The sequence below is a fragment of the Procambarus clarkii genome, chromosome 11, assembly GCF_040958095.1.
Source record: "Procambarus clarkii isolate CNS0578487 chromosome 11, FALCON_Pclarkii_2.0, whole genome shotgun sequence".
NCBI lineage: Eukaryota > Metazoa > Arthropoda > Malacostraca > Decapoda > Cambaridae > Procambarus > Procambarus clarkii.
This window is the reverse complement of record NC_091160.1, coordinates 31,112,348-31,134,507: the sequence shown is the minus strand read 5'-3', so window position 1 is coordinate 31,134,507 and position 22,160 is coordinate 31,112,348. Positions and strand designations below refer to the sequence as shown.

General features: G+C 39.7%; 1 protein-coding gene across 9 annotated transcripts; it reads right to left on the bottom strand.

Annotated features, from left to right (window-relative positions):
* Positions 1-363: 363 nt before the first annotated feature.
* Positions 364-19,524, bottom strand: Rpp25 (ribonuclease P protein subunit Rpp25). 9 transcript variants are annotated; one of them, XM_045742731.2, is made up of 6 exons: positions 19,380-19,524; positions 15,903-16,028; positions 15,152-15,287; positions 11,045-11,173; positions 6,069-6,188; positions 364-2,352 (listed from the first exon to the last, which is right to left on the bottom strand). In XM_045742731.2, coding segments are annotated over exons 2-6 (738 nt in total). In that variant the 5' UTR covers positions 15,904-16,028; positions 19,380-19,524; the 3' UTR covers positions 364-2,000. The 9 variants fall into 9 exon arrangements, with proteins under 9 accessions (XP_045598687.2, XP_045598690.2, XP_045598689.2 ...); XM_045742734.2 differs by having other exon boundaries at positions 6,069-6,185; positions 19,380-19,523; XM_045742733.2 differs by having other exon boundaries at positions 19,315-19,423.
* Positions 19,525-22,160: the final 2,636 nt, after the last annotated feature.

Below are 22,160 nucleotides of genomic sequence, written 5' to 3'. Positions count from 1 at the left end.
AGAAATACAATATAGTAGTTAAAAATGGCTCAAATGGTGCCAAACCTTCAACCAACCCAAGTGTTTGGGAAAAACTCTGAAGCAGACTCAATGATGTGTAAATTAGGGAATGATTTCAAATTGTATAAATGTTGAATAGTGAGAAACTAGTTTTTATTTAATTATAAGGGTAATGAACAATGGGGTTAGTCTGTCTGAAGAAGTATTTTGTCAGATTGAGGAAAACCACTCCTGGCATCACCATTTCTGTCAGTGTTCAGGAAAACCATTTGGACCTTCAGTACCATTGATAAATGATGAAAAAGCATAATAACTACCTATACATTAATTTATAAAAATGTGGATTTAAAATCATACTAACTGTTTTAAGATTTTTTTTTATTATTCCTAAAAACAACACACATGTTGGCCTCGTGGCCTCGTAGCCTGGTGGATAGCGCGCAGGACTCGTAATTCTGTGGCGCGGGTTCGATTCCCGCACGAGGCAGAAACAAATGGGCAAAAGTTTCTTTCACCCTGAATGCCCCTGTTACCTAGCAGTAAATAGGTACCTGGGAGTTAGTCAGCTGTCACGGGCTGCTTCCTAGGGGTGGAGGCCTGGTCGAGGACCGGGCCGCGGGGACACTAAAAGCCCCGAAATCATCATCTCAAGATAACTCATCTCAAGACACATGTAAAACTTGGCCATTGCAATATCCTGGGCCACTCTGGGCTATGACCAGGTAAGTTGATCATAACTATGTGGGCCATCATAATATGCTGGCCCACTCCACACTGTACTCACATGTTAGTTAAAGAGCATAAGTGCAGTATAGCAATTTAGAGGGAAACAATGAAAGTGGTAAGAACTAAACACTCAAATGCTATTAATAACAAAAAGATAAAAGGAAAGGAAGCAGAGAAACAGAGGTGGTAAGAGGAGGAAGTAAAGAAAAAACACACATAATGATACAGTGTACCATTGTGTGTTTAGCTATTTAAGGATATAAGTAGGGTAGTAAAGGGTTGCAGAACAACTGACAAAAGATAAAATGAAAAGGAGAGGGAAGGAAAACAACAATTCTCATCTTATAACATCAAATTTTCATATATAATTCAAACAATCTTTTAACATCCTGGAAGTTGTGCACCTTGAGTATTAATGAGAGAACACATGAGAACACATGAAAGCACTGGCTTTCTGGACTGGCCTGTAGCGACGAAAAGAGATTTCTTACATACATCAAAGAATAATGGAATAGACCTCACAACCACTCTGCTCTTCACCATTTTCATCATTGCTTTCAAAAACTATCACTGATGTCCAATATGTGTTACTCTATTCTTAAGGTTTCCTATTATCATGAACCAGAAGTCTATTAAGACTTATAGAGGTCCCCCTAGTCAATGGCAATGTTCTGCACCACTTGGTCATGCAACCAATTACTGGCCATACCCAATGGTGTTTAACTGACTGATTAAGTAATGCTGCACACATCCACTGTGACAAGTGTGACTGACTCTTCCCTAGGATGTGATCCACAACAGTCGACTAATTCCCAGGTACAGTACTTATTTACTACTAGATACACAGGCAAATCAGATGTGAAGGAAACGTGCCTAAATATCTTCCTCTGCCTAGGAATCAAATTGAAAATCAAGCGACTGAGTTACAACAAAGGTGTAATCTCTGTTGTCAATCCTGTAAATATCTCACTATCCACTCTCTATTCTGCTAATTATTTGGGTGCTGCACTTTACAGTCTATGTTAGGCTTTACACTGCATGACATTATGCTAGAGTTTGTATATTTAGCTTTACATTGAATATCAGGCAATATAATAGAATTACTTGGCTTTACTGTGTATATCAGGTTTATATTATGCTCTACTGAAGTGTAGATCAAGTTCTAAGCAATTTTATCACAGCATACAGTATGTTATGTTCGACCGCTTTGTGTGTGTCACTGCCAAAATATTTCAGAAATTTTAGGACATGTACCATTATCTTCTAAACTTCAACTATTTACCAGCCCCACCATCACCAGCCCCATCACCACCAGCTCCACCATCACCACCAGCCACACTGCCATCACTAGCCCCACCACCTCCAAACCTTTGTTTAGACTCTACTGTCCTTCTGTGCCCTCCCCTCCCTCTTTCATTCACTCTTTGTTTCTCTCTCTGTCCATTTCCTCCTTCCCAGTGTCCTCCATCATGATATCCTCTGAATTTTCCTGTCACATTTTGGCTCCTGTGGTTACTGGAGCCACCATTCCTATTTTCGTGCCTGCCTCTTGGCTCCTTGTGTCTTCTCTTTTGTTGAGCATCAAATTTGCAAAAATCGTCTCCCAAAGTTCCAGGAGCTTGATAGCTGAAAGACAAATGTTCCTTAATTATTCTATAGAGTCGATCATATTTATGAAAAATAATGCCCAATAAAGATAGCCCACGAGTAAAGCTGTAGCCTTATCTGACAGCCCAGATAAGTATTAGGCTATACTTATTGTAAAGATGAGGACCACTGTACATGGAGATAAAAGCCAATTAGAAAGTAGAAATCAGTACTCTTGAATTTGGACAAACCGGAAAAGTTTTAGCACTGATGTTGCAAGGAAAGCTTAACCTAGCCTAACCTTCCTAGGCCTAATACACACTATCTGAGACCTAACATAGTACATATATCTGCTATAATAGGCCTAGGAATATTTATGTTAGGTTCTTAGCTTTATTTTCTCGGAATCTATAAAGTGAATACACTGTAATACGAAATTCTTCTATCTAATTGTCCATTACATTTATTTATGTATGATTGTCCACATAGTTACAAAAAGTGTTATCAAAACAGGAGGATGGGTTGTATCTGATAATGATGGTAATGAGTGAAGAAACAGGCTTCACATGCAGTTGAAAAGTCACAATAACACTGCTGAAAAATGCTGACCAAACCACACACTAGAAATTGAAGAAATGACAACGTTTCGAATCCATCCTGGACCATTATCAAGTCGATTGTGCTGAGACAAGGGAGGCAAGGGCATAAGTAAGGCAAGAGAGAGGTCAGGAGACGGAAATCTTAGAGGAAGATAAGAGCAAGGTAAAAGTACAGAAGGTAAGGTGTAATATAGAGTGTAATAATAGGAGTAAGAATGGGAACGCAAGAGAAACAACAGAAAGAGAAAGAAAAAGAAAAAAAAAGAGAAAAAGGAAGGGGTAGGCTTATGTTAGGTCACGCTTATTAGAAAGCTTAGAACATTTGAGTATGTGCTGTGAAAGGGAAGAGTACTCTTCCCTTTGTGAAAAGTACTTCCCAGCTAAATAGCAGCTGCCTTGCAAGGCCAATAGGCCTTCTACAGTGTTCTTTATTCTTATGCTTTTATATCTGGAGTGGGATTAAGCTCCTGGGTAGGCTCCTCGACCAGCCCTACCTCTTCTCTGCTAAAGTGTTAGCTGAAAAACATGTTTCCTTGCAGCCCAAACTGTTGTGAGGTGAGTTAGCCAGCATTTCCTGGTTACACTTCAGATGCTGCCCTCCTGATGATGAGTGGTGGTGGTGGTGGTGGTAGTCAGGTGGGCAACTAGTTACTTGATGTTAGGAACAGCAGAGATATACTTGGAGGTTTATTTGATTTCAAGTACTGTACTGCTTTTCAAGTACAGTGCTCATTTTAAGTTTAAAGAGATGCACCTTCTGAAAGCCCTTCAAGGTTGAAATGAAAATTCTTCAGTGTCTCCTTTCCTCCTGTTAACCCTTAAACTGCTCAGCAAAAGGGGCAGGAAAGCAAAAAATATTTGAATTACGTAAAAATTACTTAAAAATTTTTAAACAAATCTCCAACTTATTGGCTTCAGCGTCGTGAAACTTTCATCAAAATATTTTCAGAAATTGATTTTAGACGAATTTTTTAAAAAGAACGTTTTGTTGATAAGGAGAACAGCTCCTATTAACTGGAATTGATGGATAATCCAGTAATAAAGAGATGCAAGCACCTGTCCAACGCACAAAGAAGAAGAATAGTAGTAAGAAGTGTCCACAAAGTGGATATACAGCTGGTGCCTTTATAGCATTGCTGAGTAATACATAACAACACATACTTTCTCATTATTGTTATCATGCTCTATTTTGTTATATATCATATATAATTGTTATATAATATTGCCCAATGTTAATATCTGTTACTTTCATCAATGTCCAAAATTTTTTTTTTTTTTTTAGATTTTATTTTTTCAAGTTTTTAATTTTTTTCATCTTTGTTTATTATCGGATTTTGTTGTAACATTCACATCCTGGAGAGTGTATACCAGTCAACTATACTTTAAACTATATGAAGATAGAATGAAATTGGTCAACAAATAAATGTCACAACTCGCAGAACTTGGGACTTTGAATTTTTTGGGCTGATTTTTTCACAGATTTCAAACTATTTTCTTTGTCTCTTTAGGTTGCTTTGATGATTAGGGACCAGTTTAGTTTTTTTGACTTATATAAAGTATACCCTAAATGTATCCTTAAATCATTATAATTATTATAATTATCCATATATTCAGTTTTTTGGGGGGTTAGTTTTTCTTGATTTCATCTCAACAACTGTGTGACTCACCTATTTGTGCTTGCGGGGGTTGAGCTTTGGCTCTTTGGTCCCGCCTCTCAACTGTCAATCAACTGGTGTACAGATTCCTGAGCCTACTGGGCTCTATCATATCTACATTTAAAACTGTGTATGGAGTCAGCCTCCACCACATCTATGGTGTGATTCACCATAGATGTAAAGTGCCTTGTATAGTGACTGTTGTGAGCCTCTTGTTGATCACTTGTGACACAAAAGATTATTGATGTGTGTATTTGTGTGGGTGATTAAATATGTATGTATATGTATAGGTATATATATATATATGTACATGTATGTATGAGAACATGTACATGTATAACATTAATAATTTTGTAACTAGCATCAAAAATTTTTTATTTGCTTAGCTAAACGAACTAGAGAGTTCAGTTCCTGAACCGATTATGTGCCTCTATAATCCTTTATACCACCGCCCACGGGATGAGTATGGGGTGCATAAGAAAGAAAGAAATTGAAATTGAATCATCTCAACATATATTGACCTGCAACTTTCACATATTCAAGTACAAATGCCAAACAATGTTTATTAAAACATACAAGTAAATTCATGAATTCGAACTGCCATATTCATTGTCGATAACTTCAACTTCAGTTATATCTATAACTAGAATTTCAACTTACTTCAGTATCCAAAAATCTAGTTTCTGACCGATTCTCACCATTTTTTACATATAGTGTGCACAGCTGTCTGTTCTACAATCCCTATTGAATCGATTTTTCATATACCCTAACGGTTTGGAGTTATAAATTTTTCTTGTCTAAATTTGCGCAAATTTCAAATGCCATATTGATGATTTCTTTTTACAGTAAACTACACTGAAAACTTATGTTCTAAATATATGAAAATGAAGATCATATGCTATTCTGAGAGCATAATATCACCAAATGAACAATTGATATTTAATATTTTTGAAGCCGATTTCAAAACCTGAAGTTTTCAATATTCCATTTTATACTGTAATTATTTTATATTTTCTGGTTTTTCAAGTTACGTTGGTATCATTTAGACAAAGTTGGAGCATTTAGCTAGTAGATTATGCACAAAACATTTGAAAGCATTTCAGCAAATTTTAAAAACTGAGCTGTATGTCCGACTTCATTTGACATTTTGCGCAGCTTAAGGGCTGATGGATGTATTTATACTGGACAAAGATGGAATTCTCAATGGCTAAGAGGTATTGTACTTGGATACTGAGAATATGGAAGTTAGAATGACCAGAGCTAGAGGAGCACTTCACACATGCAATGTATTTATTTGTAACTTTTTCCTTTTATTTTATGTAACACATTATTACAGTACAGTACTGTACTTCTAAAGGAAAATAATTTCATTTTTTTTACACATGGAGGTAGCTCTCAGAAAATGTATTCATAGGGTTATGATTAATCAAGTTAGAAATGGAATCCTAAACAGATGAATAATTACCAAATAGATATCAATATACTTACAGTACTAACTTACCCAAAAACTGATGAGTCAAGAGGATCTTTAGAAAGTAAAATGACTATTGTTGGAACCTCCCTCACCACTCTCAAACGATCTAAGCCGTCTAACTTGGGCTCCCAGTATTCTTCAACCCTGCTGACCAGAGAAATTATTAAGTGTCAATTCTATAAACAAAATAACTTATCTCAATGGTGGTGGTTATGATATTGGAAAATGAGTTTAATTTAAGAAATAAAGACAAAACATGCATTGGCAGTGTACTCAAACAAAAATTGTATTCAAGACGTGACATGTATGTAACGTATTAAAGACATGACATCAACTAGTATAATGTATTGAAGACGTGATGTGACGTGGCATGCATCATACAGTTACAAGTATGATAATCAAAAGTTTTATTCATATATGATTTACATTTATAACTGGGAAGTATGCAAAAAACTGCAGTATGCTAATTACATAAGAAAGTCACAATAGCAGCATAGCATGTAGCCATTATCATTATCCAAATCAGAAACTATATTTGTAACAACTTGTACAAATCATTACAATGCCGGCTGGACTAAACAGGTATACAGTAATCTAAATCAACTTACATTTTTGGCATAAAGAGAATGAAATTTAGCTTACAATTTGAAAGGTGACATATATTGGAAAAACAATGAGTAGTTAACCATTAGAACGATTACCTTACCTTGTGGTTACCTTGTGGTGATTCCAAGAATCAACGTCCCCATGGCCTGGTCTCTGACTAGGCATCTTGGTAGGTGGTCTGGTTGACGTGGCTGCTTACAGCCTGACGTATGAATCACAATTTACATCACAAAATGAGGACGAGGAGGAGACAATCAGAAGTAAAACTAATACAGGGGTACCTCGGTTTAAGAATTTAATCCGTTCCTGGAGACGGTTCATAACCCGAAAATTCGTAAACCGAAGCGAATTTCCCCATAAGAAATAATGGGAAATTAATTAATCCATTCCTGACTCCCCAAAAACGTCAAAGTAAATGTTATACCTAATTCACCCAAATCTTCACTACAAAAGTATGCTCAAGTTATTACTTACCCTTGTTGATGACTCCTGTTGGCGTATGGAAGATGGTGAAGAGGGGGGAGGAGGAGAGGTGTTACTGTTTGGAAGGGGAGTCCCCTTCCATTATAACATCAGGCAGTGAAGATTTTTCTGGAGTGCACTCTCTGGCACATTTTGTCTGCATACCACTAGGTCCTGGTTGTGGCTCACTGCTCGATTTTCTCACTTTTCTCACAAGGAAACGTTCCATTAAAGATTGTTTTTCCCTTCTTTGCAACACTTGTCTGTAGCGAGGCATCACTTTGTTATTGAAAAGATTAATGCAACGGCCTGCTACAGCTTTCTCTGGGCGATTCTTTTCAGCAAAACTTTGCAGTCCTTCCCATACTGCACACATTTTCTTAATTAATGAGGAAGGGACATTCTCTACTGCCTCCTCTTCCTCCCCTGAAGATTTGTTGTACTGCCTAGCTAGTTCAACAACACGAGTACCATTTTCATGTTTGCGAATGATCTCTTTTTTTCTTTTTTTTTTCTCTATGGTCATTCTTACATGTGTTTTCTTGACTTGAACCTTACCACTGCTTTCTTGGGACCCATGGCAAGATATTATATAACTCTTATGCTCAAGTAGCCAAAAATCCAAAAAGAAACTGTAAATCCTAGTGAAGAATTCAGGCGTGATAATCATTGGGCGTGAGGCACTGTTAAAATGAGGCGCGATTGCCGTACCACAACGCGCTAGGTCGGCTGTACGCGTATCAACAAACTCGTATCCCGATGCAAAGTTCATATCCCGATTCAAATTTTTCGAACAAATCGGCTCATAACCCAAAAAGTTCATAAACAGGAACGTTCGTAACTCGAGGTACCACTGTATTACTAATCACACCTTGAAGCTTTAGAAATTTGCACGACCTCAGTATTCTACATCAACAGATTTTGGGACTATCCCAGATCAAAATCATCCCCATGCACAGCTCATATAACATAGGTCTGACTTCACTAGAACTTAAAATGTCTGTCAGTAAGCCATCTCTTTGTGACAGTACTAGTAGTTTCTTAATAATTCCAAATATCCAGCTGGGTGTCTTCCTGCTTTGTCTGCAGCTAGTTGTTTTATTCTATCCGGTAGAATGCTGCACCATTATACAGTGTATATAATTCATTCTTAAGTTGTATTTCCTAACAATTAAGTCCATATTTATAGAAAAATTGGAGTGGCCAGTAATAAGTGAGTGCTTCCCCTTCCCAAAACAAAAGAGGAGTTGACTGAGTTTGGTGAATAGGTGATTTTTTTCAGACAAAAATTAAATACAGTATGGATAATTATAAAAAAAAAAAAAACAGAATTGAATGTAATGAAACCCCAATTGCTGGGTAAGCCCCGGAGGCTCCCTGGAGCTTATCGGGCTAATGTATGTTATGTTAGACCGGGACATTAGCTATGGAGTTCAGACCTACCAGGGACCATGAGCCAGAACCTGGCCCCTTCAGAGAGGTTGCAGGTTGCAATGGCCCTGGAAAACCCCTGTGGTTGGGGGTTTTCCTTATCTGTCATCGACCAGGGTTAGGCACCCAGAAAGGTAGGCATAATAAAACAAACCCCATAAGGTAAGAAACTAACAACAAAAATCGAACAGAGGTGTAGAACTCCCTACAATTCCAAGGAAACAAGCAAATGTAACACACTACTGCCTGGAACCTATGCAACCTCCAAATCTCCACACCCAAAATGAGCCAAAGACATGTTACCAAACACGGCAGCGAAACCTGCAAGCGTTTGAACGGCACGGGCGCAAGGATAGACCGCAGGCTGGCAGACTTAAGAACCCTGCAGACGACCTGGGAGACCCAAGCCCTGGAACAGGGAACGAGGGAAACTGGATCAACCCAAAGTGCATCCCCAGCCACAGCACGCAGATAACAGCGAAGAGCCGCAACCGGACACAACACATGATGTACCCCAGCCAAACCAACCAAGCATCAATAACCCAAGGACCCCTCCAGAAGGCAACCGTCTCGGCCTTCGGCAGAAAAATGTAGAAGGCTGCAAACGTACAAACCTACCACCAGTACCATAAGAGCAAAAACCCCTGAACCGGATGAGAGCCGGAAGCTCCCAGACCCGACCCCTAGAGACCAATGCCAACAAAAATATGCCTTTGAAAAACAATCTTGAACCGAAGGGGCTACCACAAACCGAGGAGAGGAAAGATAAGAGAGCACCCTGACCAAGGACCCGGACAGCTCAGATGGTGCATGAGCAGGCCGGAGGTGAAACAAAGCAAGAATGGGGCGGATGTGACGTCCACCCCAAACACAAGCCAGAGTGGCTCCACCAGCGCCGCACGATACGAGGCGACAGTAAGAAGCATCAATTAACGGTCCCAAAAAACCAAGAAAGAACAAGACAACCCGATGTGAAAGAGAAGGCAACCTACGAAGAGCAAGAAAAAGGTGAAAAGAAACGCCAGGAAACTACATACTGTCGCTGAGACGAAGCTCGCAAGTGGGACACCATCAACGAAGCCACCTGATCACCATAGAGATGGTGATACACCTGCATCAAAAGACCAGACACAAGGAGCCGAGGAGAAGGCCGGACCAGTCCTACCTGCTGAAAGAGGCAGAGCCGCAGGAAACGCCCCGGGTTCGGACACCAATCCAGCAGCGTTTGAAAACAAAGCTGAGCCGGCCACCAAGGGGCCCACAAGGGCTACTCTCCTTGGGAAAGACTCCAAACGAGTCAGAACCCGAAGCAACAGCTGGACTGGGGGAAGAGGTACAGGTAACTCCACCTCAACCAGTCCTGCTGAATGGCATTCACCGCGTACGCCTCGCAGGCGGGAAAAGGCGCCACATAAAATGGGAGATGCCGAGACCACACCGACGCAAAGATGTCCATGTCCGGGAGGCCGTACGTCATAGAGCCAATGAAACTGAGGCCAGAGAAGCATCTGTCCCGGTTAACATTAGCTTACGAACTGGAGTGCTATGCATCCGGTGAGGTCCGGGCCCCCCTTCCCCTCTTGGGGAGAGGAGGGCTGCGCGGACGAGCAGTACGGTAGTAATGTGTTATGTTTGCTTGTTTCCTTGAGATTGTAGGAAGTTCTACCTCTCTGTTCGACTTTTGTTGTTAGTTTCTTACCATGTGGGGTTTGTTTTGTTATGTTTACCTTTCTGGGTGCCTAACCCTGGCTGATGGCAGACAAGGAAAACCCCCAATGACAGGTGGGGGGGGGGGGGGGGTCCAGGGCCATTGCTCCCGGCAACCTCTCTGAAGGGGCCTGGTTCTCGCTCATGGTCCCTGGTAGGTCTGAACTCCATAGCTAATGTCCCGGTCTAATATAACATACATTAGCCCGATAAGCTCCAGGGAGCCGTAGGGGCTTCCTTCAGAAAAGGCACCAGGTTGGGAAGACTATTTAGCACTGCCTGCATATCTCAAGAAGTACATCAACAAACTGGAAAAGGTGCAGACCTGCAACTAAATGGCTTCTGGAACTAAACAAATAAAGAGCTACGAGGAGAGGGCAGAGGTGTTAAATATACCAAAGCTAGGAGATAGAACAAAGACAACATGATCACTACATACAAAATAGTAACAGGAATCAACAAAATTGCCAATAAATTCTTGAAAACTGCAACTTCAAGAACAGGATTCAAACTAAAGAAACAAAGTTGCAGATAAAAAACATTAGCAAGTTAACATTTGCAGAGCTGCAGATGATTGGTGGCAAGTTAAATGAGGTGGTATTATCTAAAACCATCAGTAGTTTCAAAATGACATCTGACAGTACCAGGAAGACGGGACATGGGCGTAGCTCTCGTGCTTTAACTACACCTAGGTAATTAGTACAGTACTGTAATCTCTCTCTCTCTCTTATATACTCTCATCACTTCCAGTGAAATCTCCAGGAGAAAATAAAGATGTCTTTGTCTGTGTTACTAACTTCTTATAAACAAGCCGAGTTATTTGGTGGAGGTTTGCTATTCGCTTCTTGATCACTTCCACACACGACACAGCCTTCACTGCAGCTGGTCCCGAGCCTATCCATAGCTGCTGCTGGTCAGTTTTTAACCTGAAAAAACAAAAACAAAAATAATGAGAAACTGTTTTCATCTATGCTCATAAAGCAATCTAAAAAATGCTTATACAGTACTGGCCTTTGAGCATATTTGAAACAATTTGGATCATCATCTATGTAGAGCTATCTCAGTGAGCTACCTTCAGAAAGCCACTGTTCAATCTTGAGGTTATCTTGAGTTATCTTGAGATGATTTCGGGGCTTTTTTTTAGTGTCCCCGCAGCTTGGTCCTCGACCAGGCCTCCACCCCCAGGAGGTTAGTCAGCCCCTGACAGCTGACTAACACCCAGGTACCTATTTTACTGCTAGGTAACAGGGGCATAGGGTGAAAGAAACTGCCCATTGTTTCTCGCCGGCGCCTGGGATCGAAAATCCTTCCAGAAAATATTAATTTTGTAGGGGTAGCAACTAAATATATATTTTAGACGCTAAGTTAATGTTGTAAACATGTCAATGCAGCATTAGATAGGTTGGAGAAGTATTGGACTATATACAGCCTGGCCTCGGACCTATATAGCCTGGTCTCGGGCCGGGCTTATGGAGAACAACAACTCCCAGAACCCCATCAAGCAGGTATTCCTTATAGTTTAATTTGTGGTGAATATTTGAGGCCCATCCCTTATGTTGCTCATTGACATAAGTAGAAAATGGGTCATACATTAGCTATTGTGGGTTGATTCTATCATCATGCACATCTTTTTTTAGGTTAAAAAAATCCAGTTTTTTATAGTTCAGTGTACAGTAATTTTCTATCGAAGTCAATAGAACATATTTCTAGCATATTTAATAAATCATTAGAGTAAGGCAGAGTGCTGGAGTCGTGGAGAGTTCCTAATGGGGGTACCAATTTTCAAGAAAGGAGACGATTTAATCCACTTATGTTGGATTATTGGCCAATTAGAAAGATCTGCCTCTAGAAAGGCAGAGAATTGCCAAAGAGTGACAACTGAAGTATACACGTACTGTAGATGAATGGGTATAACAAGGGAGATATTAATAAAGTATTAAATATATAAATACATAATGGAACAAATAAAACAGTGGATATAAATTGGATAAGTTTAGATTTAGGAAAGACCTGGGTAAATACTGGTTTGGTAACAGGGTTGTGGATTTGTGGAAAAAATTTACCGGGTAACATAATAGACGTAGGATCCCTCGATTTGGTTCAAACGTAGGTTACACAGATATATGAAGGCGTTTGGGTGGATATAGATAGGAGCTGCCACATAAGGGCTAATAGGCCATCTGCATTCGTCTTCAGGGGGTATGTGACCAGGATATATGAAAATTGTCGTAGGGTATTCAAAATTTATTATCCTGATACATGTGAAAGGTGCTGCAACTGGACCAAGTTTCATCATCTCAGCCTAAATAGAGAAGGAGAAAAAAAAAAAAAAAAAAAAAAAGGAAATTTTAGACAATTTTCCAACAATGTTCAATTGCTTTCACAGCCCACAATTGTAAACCGAAATAATTTCTATGACACTCAGCTATGACGTTACTATATAATAAAGAATTGCTAGTAAGGATTTTTATCCCAGATGTATTTAGTGCAATAATTCAGATTTATTAAATTTTCCCAAAAACGTATGCATCAAACTGAAGCTTATCATTATTTATAAAATCAATAAATCTACTTAGATAAACATCACTACTAGTATTTTTAGAGGCATAAACTCTACATATAATGTGCAAGTTTCATGTAAATTGAATAATAAATAAAGGCTGTGAAGTCAGATATAGGTGTAAAACACTTACCTGCAGAAACAAAGTTCAAAGTTGAGCCACCTGTGGGTGAGGTTGATGTTGACCAATATCATTCAAAATTTGCACCCTTTTAGAAAGGCATGGGCTCAATATGGTGTGCAAGTTCCATGCAGATCGCCTGATTAATAAAAAAAAAATTTATTATTATAAAAAAAAAAAAAAAAAAAAAAAAAAATTAATATTTGTCACCAGTTGTATATGTACAAATATTTATGAACTAATATCACAATATAACACTAAAACATACTAACCTAATATAATTGGTCAGAAATATGAGTCCTGCAGGTGGCACTGCATTGGCACTAGTAGGTCCCTGCCCCATAACCTGGGTCAGCTCCCTCAGGGGCCTGTCGTGGCTTGGTGGTGCGTTTCGTTGGTATCTGCATCTCCTTGTTCTTCCTTTCAAAGTACCAGTCTCGTACGTCACTTTGTGGTAGACCAATGAGGCTGGTCAGAGATCCGGTCACATATCCGACGTTGTAGTTGACAGCTGTCATTGCCATTGCGAAGTCGACCATTACACGACCGACAAACATCAGGAGTATCAGGTCCAACATCACGAGTAGCAGGTCCAACATCTGGAGTAGCAGGTCCAAGATGTGCGGTGACAGAGGGTAGGAGTGTGGGGGGGGGGGTTGCGGGCTGCGACAGGCCCCTCACACTCGCGGCAGAGAGGCCACCACGATCCTCACTCGACACATTGCGTGATTTACGCATTGCATCCAGCTCGTACCTTCTACAGATAGCTCGCCTGCATTTAGCTTTCATTGCTTTCTTCTTGTTCGTTTGGTAAGTCATATTGCAGTCCAAATAGCACAGAAATAGCAAGCGTTCTGGGAGATATTTTGAGCGCGCGTCAACTATACATCCACCTCCTATGGGACACAGAGTTACTGACTGCTCAGCCACACCCCACCCTCTGCCTCACACGAGACTGTTGCCAATGAGTGAGTTTATATTCGTTTTATGCATAATATGTTATTTACAACGCTATTACGAAATATTAGACCTCTACAATGTAAAACACATTACTCCGCGGCGCACCCAGGCCGCGAGGCCGGATTTGGCAAAGTTGCAGCGGGAAATTTGACTCTAATTACGTTATTTATCAAGATAACATTAAACAGTTTCCACCACAGTGTTGCCAGAACGTTGTAGTATTTTTCGTAATTTTTCGTAAATATTCCATTTTTCTTCGGATTTTCGGGTACCATGGCCCCTTCATTGATTCTTATGTTCTTATGTAATATATGAGAAATAATTGGGGTGTATGAGGGGGGCCTGACAGCTGAGTGCACAGCGCTTCACATTCGTAGTCCTGAGGTTCCGGGTTCGATCCCCGGTGGAGGTGAAAACAAATGGGCAGTTTCTTTCATCCTGATGCTCCTGTTCACCAGGCAATAAATAGGTACCTGGTAGTTAGACAGCTGTTACGGGCTGCTTCCTAGGGGTGTATAACAAAAAGGAGGCCTGGGTGAGGACTGGGGCGCAGGGACGCTAAGCCCCGAAATTATCTCAAGATAACTCAAGATCAACATACGTAATCTAATGGCCTAGAAGGCAATTGAGAGCTGATTGTGGAGCCTCTCTTCTGGGTAAAGAATAGGAGACAGACTAACTATGCTCTATTATTTAGAGATTATAGTATTTGTGTGGTCTTCTTTAGCTACATAATCAGAGTCCCTCCACACTGATTACTTCTGTTTGGAGAGTTAAGCTATTGTAAACCTAATCTGATGAATAGATAGATATTGCACTTGATACCAATGTCCTTATTGCTATGCTGGCAAAAATTATTTATGAATATTTTATCAGAGAGGAAGAAAGTGATTCAGCACCAGCAGGTGTGGATTGAGAAGAGACAATTGTTGGAAATTTATTTTTAAGTTTCTGTAAATGGTGTTAGACTGGATGCAGGATCCTCCCCCCCCCCAAAAATAATACAGTACCATTGTACAGTATTTATATTTTCTGCTTAAACTTTACTCTGACCTCCATACGTTGTCATGGAAAGAAAAAGGGAGCAGAATACCACAGTACTCAGTAGCAACAGGAGTGTTTATAGCACTTTGATTAAATTAGTTAATTATTTATGCTGTGGCAAGACTTCAGAACTACAGTACCACCCACTACATAAAAAAATGAACCCCCCAAACTACAAACCTGACCACACTACCATATACTGTACACCTCAATTCTTACTTATTGAGAGCAGTAGTTATCACATCCCTCATCTTGCTGCTGGGGCTCACCACAATTCTGGAAGTACCATTGTGGCACCCGGGAACGGACACCTCTATATCCAACTCTATGTTGTCACCCTTGCTGTAGTTCTCCACTGATGAGATCGGGAAGATCACATTTTGGTGAAATGAAGCAATAAATAACATATTACAGTATTATCATAATTATTTGTCTTTTTCTATTACAGTGTATGTCTTTTTCTATGATTGAAGTCACTTGTTCATGAAAATATAGCAAAACTAGATTTTAAATATAGTAAGTTGTTCTTTTAAGAAATTCTAAAAATAAAAAACAGCAAACAATGTATAATTGCTAATTTTAAGTACAGATCTCTATATTAACTTATGTCTTACATAAATACTATACACCAAAACCTTTAGCACAACCATTACAGAAATGCTGCAAACATCTTTGGTACAGTACGGTATAGCAAAAAAAAAAAAAGAAAAAATGTAGAAAGTGTCCTTCACAATTGAGACAATGTATGATCCAAATCATGACAAGTTGCTCATCAAATACCATTCCCTTGGTCTGCAGGCCATCAAAGAACCATTTCTGTAATTCAGTCTGTGAACGAAGTAGTATTTATATCTGTACAATACTGAAAATATAAGCTAGCCACAACATCAAAGATACATGGTCACCTTTGCAAAGGAAATTTTTTAATTGGAGATGTTTCCCAGGCCAAAGAGCTCCTACTCATACTTACTTGCTTCTCCTGCAGATGATGGTGTTTGGTGATCGTCTCCATGTAGGAGCAAGATGTGTGCCAGTCTAGTCCACCTGCACTACCATTATCCTCATCATTGCTCTGATATATGCATTCTGCTTCAACCTATGTGAGACATAAAAAAAACTTTATCCTAAAATAGCTCAAATCCCATGGATTACCAGGCAGAAAAGGCAAAGTCATTTATTTATGTAATTGCAGTAAATATTTGAATACCTTCTTAAGCCCAATAGGTATCAGTAAACCCTTGACTAGAGACACCTCAATAAATCAAACAGGTTTCCTTTCCCCCATATGGTGTATAATACCATATACAGCACTACCATAATATGAGGCATGTGTGCAAGATACATCTGCCTGAAATTTTAATACAGTACAATACGCACAGAAATCACAATAGCGTGATGCATCAAATAAATAAGTCGATAAAGGCAGCATCTGGGATGATCTCGGACGTAGGTTCGAATCCTTGTCATGCCCCTTGTGGATTTGTTCAATACAGTACAATATTTAACACAAAACCTGCAATAAATCTAATGAAACACCTCTTTCTGGTAGGGCGTCAGTGAGGTCTTGAAGCTATCTTGCTGAGACGGTTCTCCCTGATTTAATTTTAATTATCAGGGGAAAGCGCCAAGCCATTACAACTTTATACTTGTAATGGCTCCCCCTGAATGCCACATCAGCCACAGGAATCCTGTATAGCCTTCTGGGGACCAAAGCCAGAACCAGGGCACCCCCTTACTCCACAAGTGCACCCTCTTGAGTTGTCAAGTCACAACAATTATGTACTTAACTGTTTGGACCTATTCTAACTAAGGACCCCTACAAATAGAAAAGGCGACAGACAGCCCATCAATTTTGTGAACCACTATGATTTATCATAGTTTAGCCGTTAAGGATTTATGCATCAAAATAATTAATTTAATAATAATTTATTGTGTCAAAGGACAGGCAGCCAGAGTGTATTTATACACATTAGGCTTATACCAAGGTACCCCCCCCCCCCCAAGGTCGAATTACTGACCCCCTCCCCAGGATGCAATCCTATAACAAGCTGACTAACTCTTGGGTACCTACCTACTTACTACTTTTAGGCAAGAGTACATACAGTACAGTACATACATAGGATACAAGCAGATTGTTGGATTCATGGGTAGGTAGGTACGTAGTCTCCTAAAGCCATTAATACACAGAGCATTTCGTGCATAATTTGGGAAAAGTTAAAAAGACTTAAAACTAAGTGAGCTCAAAATCATTAATGAGAGAGAGAAATTGGAACAGAATGACTTTCATGATGGATGGAATGGTAAAATTGTAACAGAGCAGCAGATAGTAATTTGACAGAATAAGCAGAAGGAATACAATTCAAAAGGTAGATACTAGTGGTAGTGTGCCACAAGTTGATGAAGGTTGACTACCTTTTTGAGATAGAGCCCAATAGGCTCCAGAATCTGTACACCAGCTGATTGACAGTTGAGAGGCAGGACCAAAGAGCAAAATCTCAACCCCCACAAGCACAACTAGGAGAATAACTTTCACTCTCTCCACAAACAAGACAAAAGCATACTCTGAGCACAAGTGGGGAGAAAATGATGTTCTACAAATTAATGGTATAACACTTGAATGGGTTGACCATTATCGGTACCTTGGTGTCACTGTCAGCTCTAACAATGGCAAAGAAAGACAAGCTCTACCAACTCATATGAACATGTAAATGTCGACTCAGGGCACTGAAGGCTATGACCTTCCCCTTCAGAGATCCCCATTACAATGATATTGCCAAGAAAAACCTGAGTTCTGTGCTACTTACAGGAGGAAACAGGAGAAGCAAAAAATGACATCACAGTTCAGTCTGCTACCTCGAAGAACTTCACCTGCTTAAACAAGCCCGTGAGCGCCTGCCTGTAGAGGTTACCTCCCTAGGAGGATGACTCATGCAGGATTATCATCAATGAGATAATGAAAAAGTCTAACATGATACCACAAGAAATGAGGCACAGATATCTGGAGGAAATTTATAAAGAAGCCGGAGATGAAATAGATCAAATCTACACTGATGGGTCATCTAATCCTGTCAATGGCAGGGCTGGTGCAGCATACACTGTACTGTAATAAGGAATAATGCCTTTCAAAGTGGAAATGAAGAAAAAGCACATATTGAGAACTATGCCTCTTCAATGCAAGCAGAGCTAACTGCCAGTTATGGCGTTATGATTCCTTGAATGAAACACTAATGGTGCAGTGATCTGCACCGATTCAAAAGCAATGCTACAAAGCCTTAGTAAAAATCCTGCAGAAAATCTTGTGATAGTTGCTGAAATTAATAGAACTGTGAGGGTACTAACCAATCAGTGAAGAGTGGTCACATTCCTGTGGATCCCCTCCCATGTTGGAATCTGTGGACATGAACGAGCAGATGTGCTGGCTGCTGAAGGAGACCATATTGAATACTTCATTCCCAAAACTCTGCTACAAATTAGAGGTATTATCAGGCAACATCACCATGACAAGGTAACAAGAGTTGTTACAAGAGTTGTTACATTCTTGTACAGCCACTAGTACGCGTAGCGTTTCAGGCAGGTCCCTGGAATACGATCCCCTGCCGCGAAGAATCGTTTTTTCATCCAAGTACACATTTTACTGTTGCGTTAAACAGAGGCTACAGTTAAGGAATTGCGCCCAGTAAATCCTCCCCAGCCAGGATACGAACCCATGACATAGCGCTCGCGGAACGCCAGGCGAGTGTCTTACCACTACACCACGGAGACTGTGCATAACTGTGCATATCAGTAACTGAGTAACGTTAGACTCAGTAACGGAGACTGTGCATATCAGTAACTGAGGAAAGGAGGATAGAGGAGTATATCAGTCAATTTATACACCGGTACAATGTGGTTGCAGCTGATAATCCCAATCATTATCGACGACGACGAGGTGGCCGCGGGAGAGAATCAGTAATAGCAAGAATCAGTCTTGGATACAAATATCCATGGAGATTCGGAATGGAAACAACTGTTGAGCAGCGGAAATGCAGAAATTGTGGCGAGAATGATGGACACCGCCTTGACCATTAACTGGGAGAATGTGAACACCTGAGACATTATAAATATGTGTAGAATAATAAACCCCACATTGTTTGAGTTAGAAAAATACAATTTGTCAAATACAGATACTGTTCTTAAAAATATTCCTCCATTTTACACCCACAAGATAATGTAAGATTTTATGGGTTGACAGATGTTAATCTTCTAGTTTGAGGAGCTGTTCACTTGAGACAGTTAAGCAAGTCCCAGCTGTGTCTGGGTACAAGTGACAGGATGAACAACCCAGCGGGTTTTCTTCCTAATGGGAGTGTTGTACATGCTGCTATGGCGGTTTGTCCACTCACAGGATGAGTGGCGCTGCACAATAAACTCGCCCCTCGGGGCAAAATGTAAAAAATTAGGCAAGTACCAGCTGGCCAGCCTTCTTATGTTGTTGTTGTGGTCTCCTGGCTTCCCTCCCAACCCCCTCCCTATGGCCAGAGGCGTGCGGCGTTTCGTGCACATTGAGTTTCGCTCAACACTTCGTATATCAACTACTGCTGTACAGTAATTCGAATTAATTAATTCGTAATTAAAATCAAAGGCTTTATTTATAAATGGTTATACGGTACACATATAATTGGGAAAGTTTACATTAAAAAATACTGAACATTAATTTACCTGAAGGCCACTAGGGATGGTGGCCGGACAGGAAGCCGGAGGCTTGTCAAAGGTTCCTCCATTGTCATGATGATTTTATAATTTTTGTTTTTTATTTATTCAAGTTCAAGTTCAAGTATGTTTATTGAGATAAGCAATAAATACATCTCAAAGGGATAGAGTAGCTTAGGCTATTTCTACCCCCCTCTACTTCAAGTCCCTCAAGGGGCGCACAAATTCAGTGAGTACAAATAGACATATAACAGTACAAGAATCCCATTTAACATTGCATACAGCAAGTACAGCATATAATTGTTACATTCTTGGGGCAAAATTCTTGTAGCTCCTAAGTATACTGTCTATTATACCATTATCACACATCCAAACAATTTGATGTGGTACACTATTTATTTCCTTATTTCTATATTTTTCAATAAGGTGACACTCTAATACATAATGTTCTAAGGTGTGGGCGTACGGCATACTACATAATTTACACTCTTATCTTTTTCACTGACATCAACACCGTATTGCCAGATATATTTATATCCTAATCGTAATCTCATGTAAATTGAATCCTTCCAAGTAGACTTTCCTTTACCATAAGTGAAGGACGAATTTGTATTTATTATTGAATAATTCTTAAGTGTGTTACTACTGTCCACCATTGCCATTCTCTTTATCATTTCTTCACCCTCCTGAATCACCTTGAGTCTTGTTTTTATTTGTTTCAAGGTTAACTGACATACAACATCAACAAGAGTTTTTTCAGTGGCTCTCTTCGCTATGTCATCAACTACCTCATTCAACAGTATTCCCACATGTGAAGGGATCCACATGAATCTTACTTTATACCCAGTTTTTTCTAGTCTCTTAACATTCTCTCTACACTCTATCACAATATTCTGATATACTGGGCGTCTGCTATTTAAAGACTCTAACGCTCCTCTGCTGTCAGTAAAGAAGCAAGCATTTTTACCACATTTTACTACTTCCTGTAATCCTGCTAATACACCTTGGAGTTCAGCCTGCGTTGAAGAGACATTGTCAGTTAAGCGGCGTCCAATAACAGTATCTACAGTGCCGATGTCAGTGTACTCCCTGATCAAGACTCCACATCCTGGGTTCAAACAGTGTTGGACAATTTCGGAAACCTGTGTCACCATATGGGACTGGTGGTTAATGAACACAAAACTAAGTTTGAATGTAGAAGTCGGAGCCCCATTGTTTTGAAAATAAACGATAAAAATATAGAGAGAGTTAATATATATAAATATTTAGGCATATATGTTGGATATACCCATGAGAGTTTGGAAGCTGAGATGAACAGACTGTTGGGTCAATGTCGGAAGAGATTACAACCTCTGAAGGCCTTGGCATGCTGTGGAAAGGGAGTGGGAGTCCCTGTGCTACGAATGTTATACTTGAGTACTGTAAGATCTCTTATTGATTATGCTGCACCTGTCATTTCTTGTTTTGGTAAAGGTAGGATGGGCAAGTTGGAGAAGGTACAAAATGAAGCAATGAGAATTATCTTAGGATGCCCAAGAAATGCTATGATTGAGATAATGAGGATGGAGTTGAATCTGCAGAGTATTGGGGATAGAATTTCAGAGATAAATGTAGCCTCTGCCATTAGATTAATGAGAGGTGGGGGAGCTAATGAATTAATCCTCTCGGTTCAAAAGGTGGGAAGTAGTGAACAGTGTATGATGAAGAAGAGAGTATATATGAATAAATTATGTTATAATGTTATAAAGTATGATGTTATTACAGAGTGTATTGCTGTGCCCAAGAGAAAATTTACACCACCATGGGAGGATTGTAATGTAGATGTAGTAATTACTCCCTTGCATAAGAAAAAAAGTATGTATGAAATAGGAGAGCTGAGGGCAACATATGATTGTATAATTAGAAAACTGCCTACGGAAAACACTCTACATGTATATTGTGATGGGTCAGTAGCTAGGGATGGGAAGGCAGGATGTGGAGTCTTGATCAGGGAGTACACTGACATCGGCACTGTAGATACTGTTATTGGACGCCGCTTAACTGACAATGTCTCTTCAACGCAGGCTGAACTCCAAGGAGTATTAACAGGATTACAGGAAGTAGTCAAATGTGGAAAAAATGCTTGCTTCTTTATTGACAGCAGAGGAGCGTTAGAGTCTTTAAATAGCAGACGCCCAGTATATCAGAATATTGTGATAGAGTGTAGAGAGAATGTTAAGAGACTAGAAAAAACTGGGTATAAAGTAAGATTCATGTGGATCCCTTCACATGTGGGAATACTGTTGAATGAGGTAGTTGATGACATAGCGAAGAGAGCCACTGAAAAAACTCTTGTTGATGTTGTATGTCAGTTAACCTTGAAACAAATAAAAACAAGACTCAAGGTGATTCAGGAGGGTGAAGAAATGATAAAGAGAATGGCAATGGTGGACAGTAGTAACACACTTAAGAATTATTCAATAATAAATACAAATTCGTCCTTCACTTATGGTAAAGGAAAGTCTACTTGGAAGGATTCAATTTACATGAGATTACGATT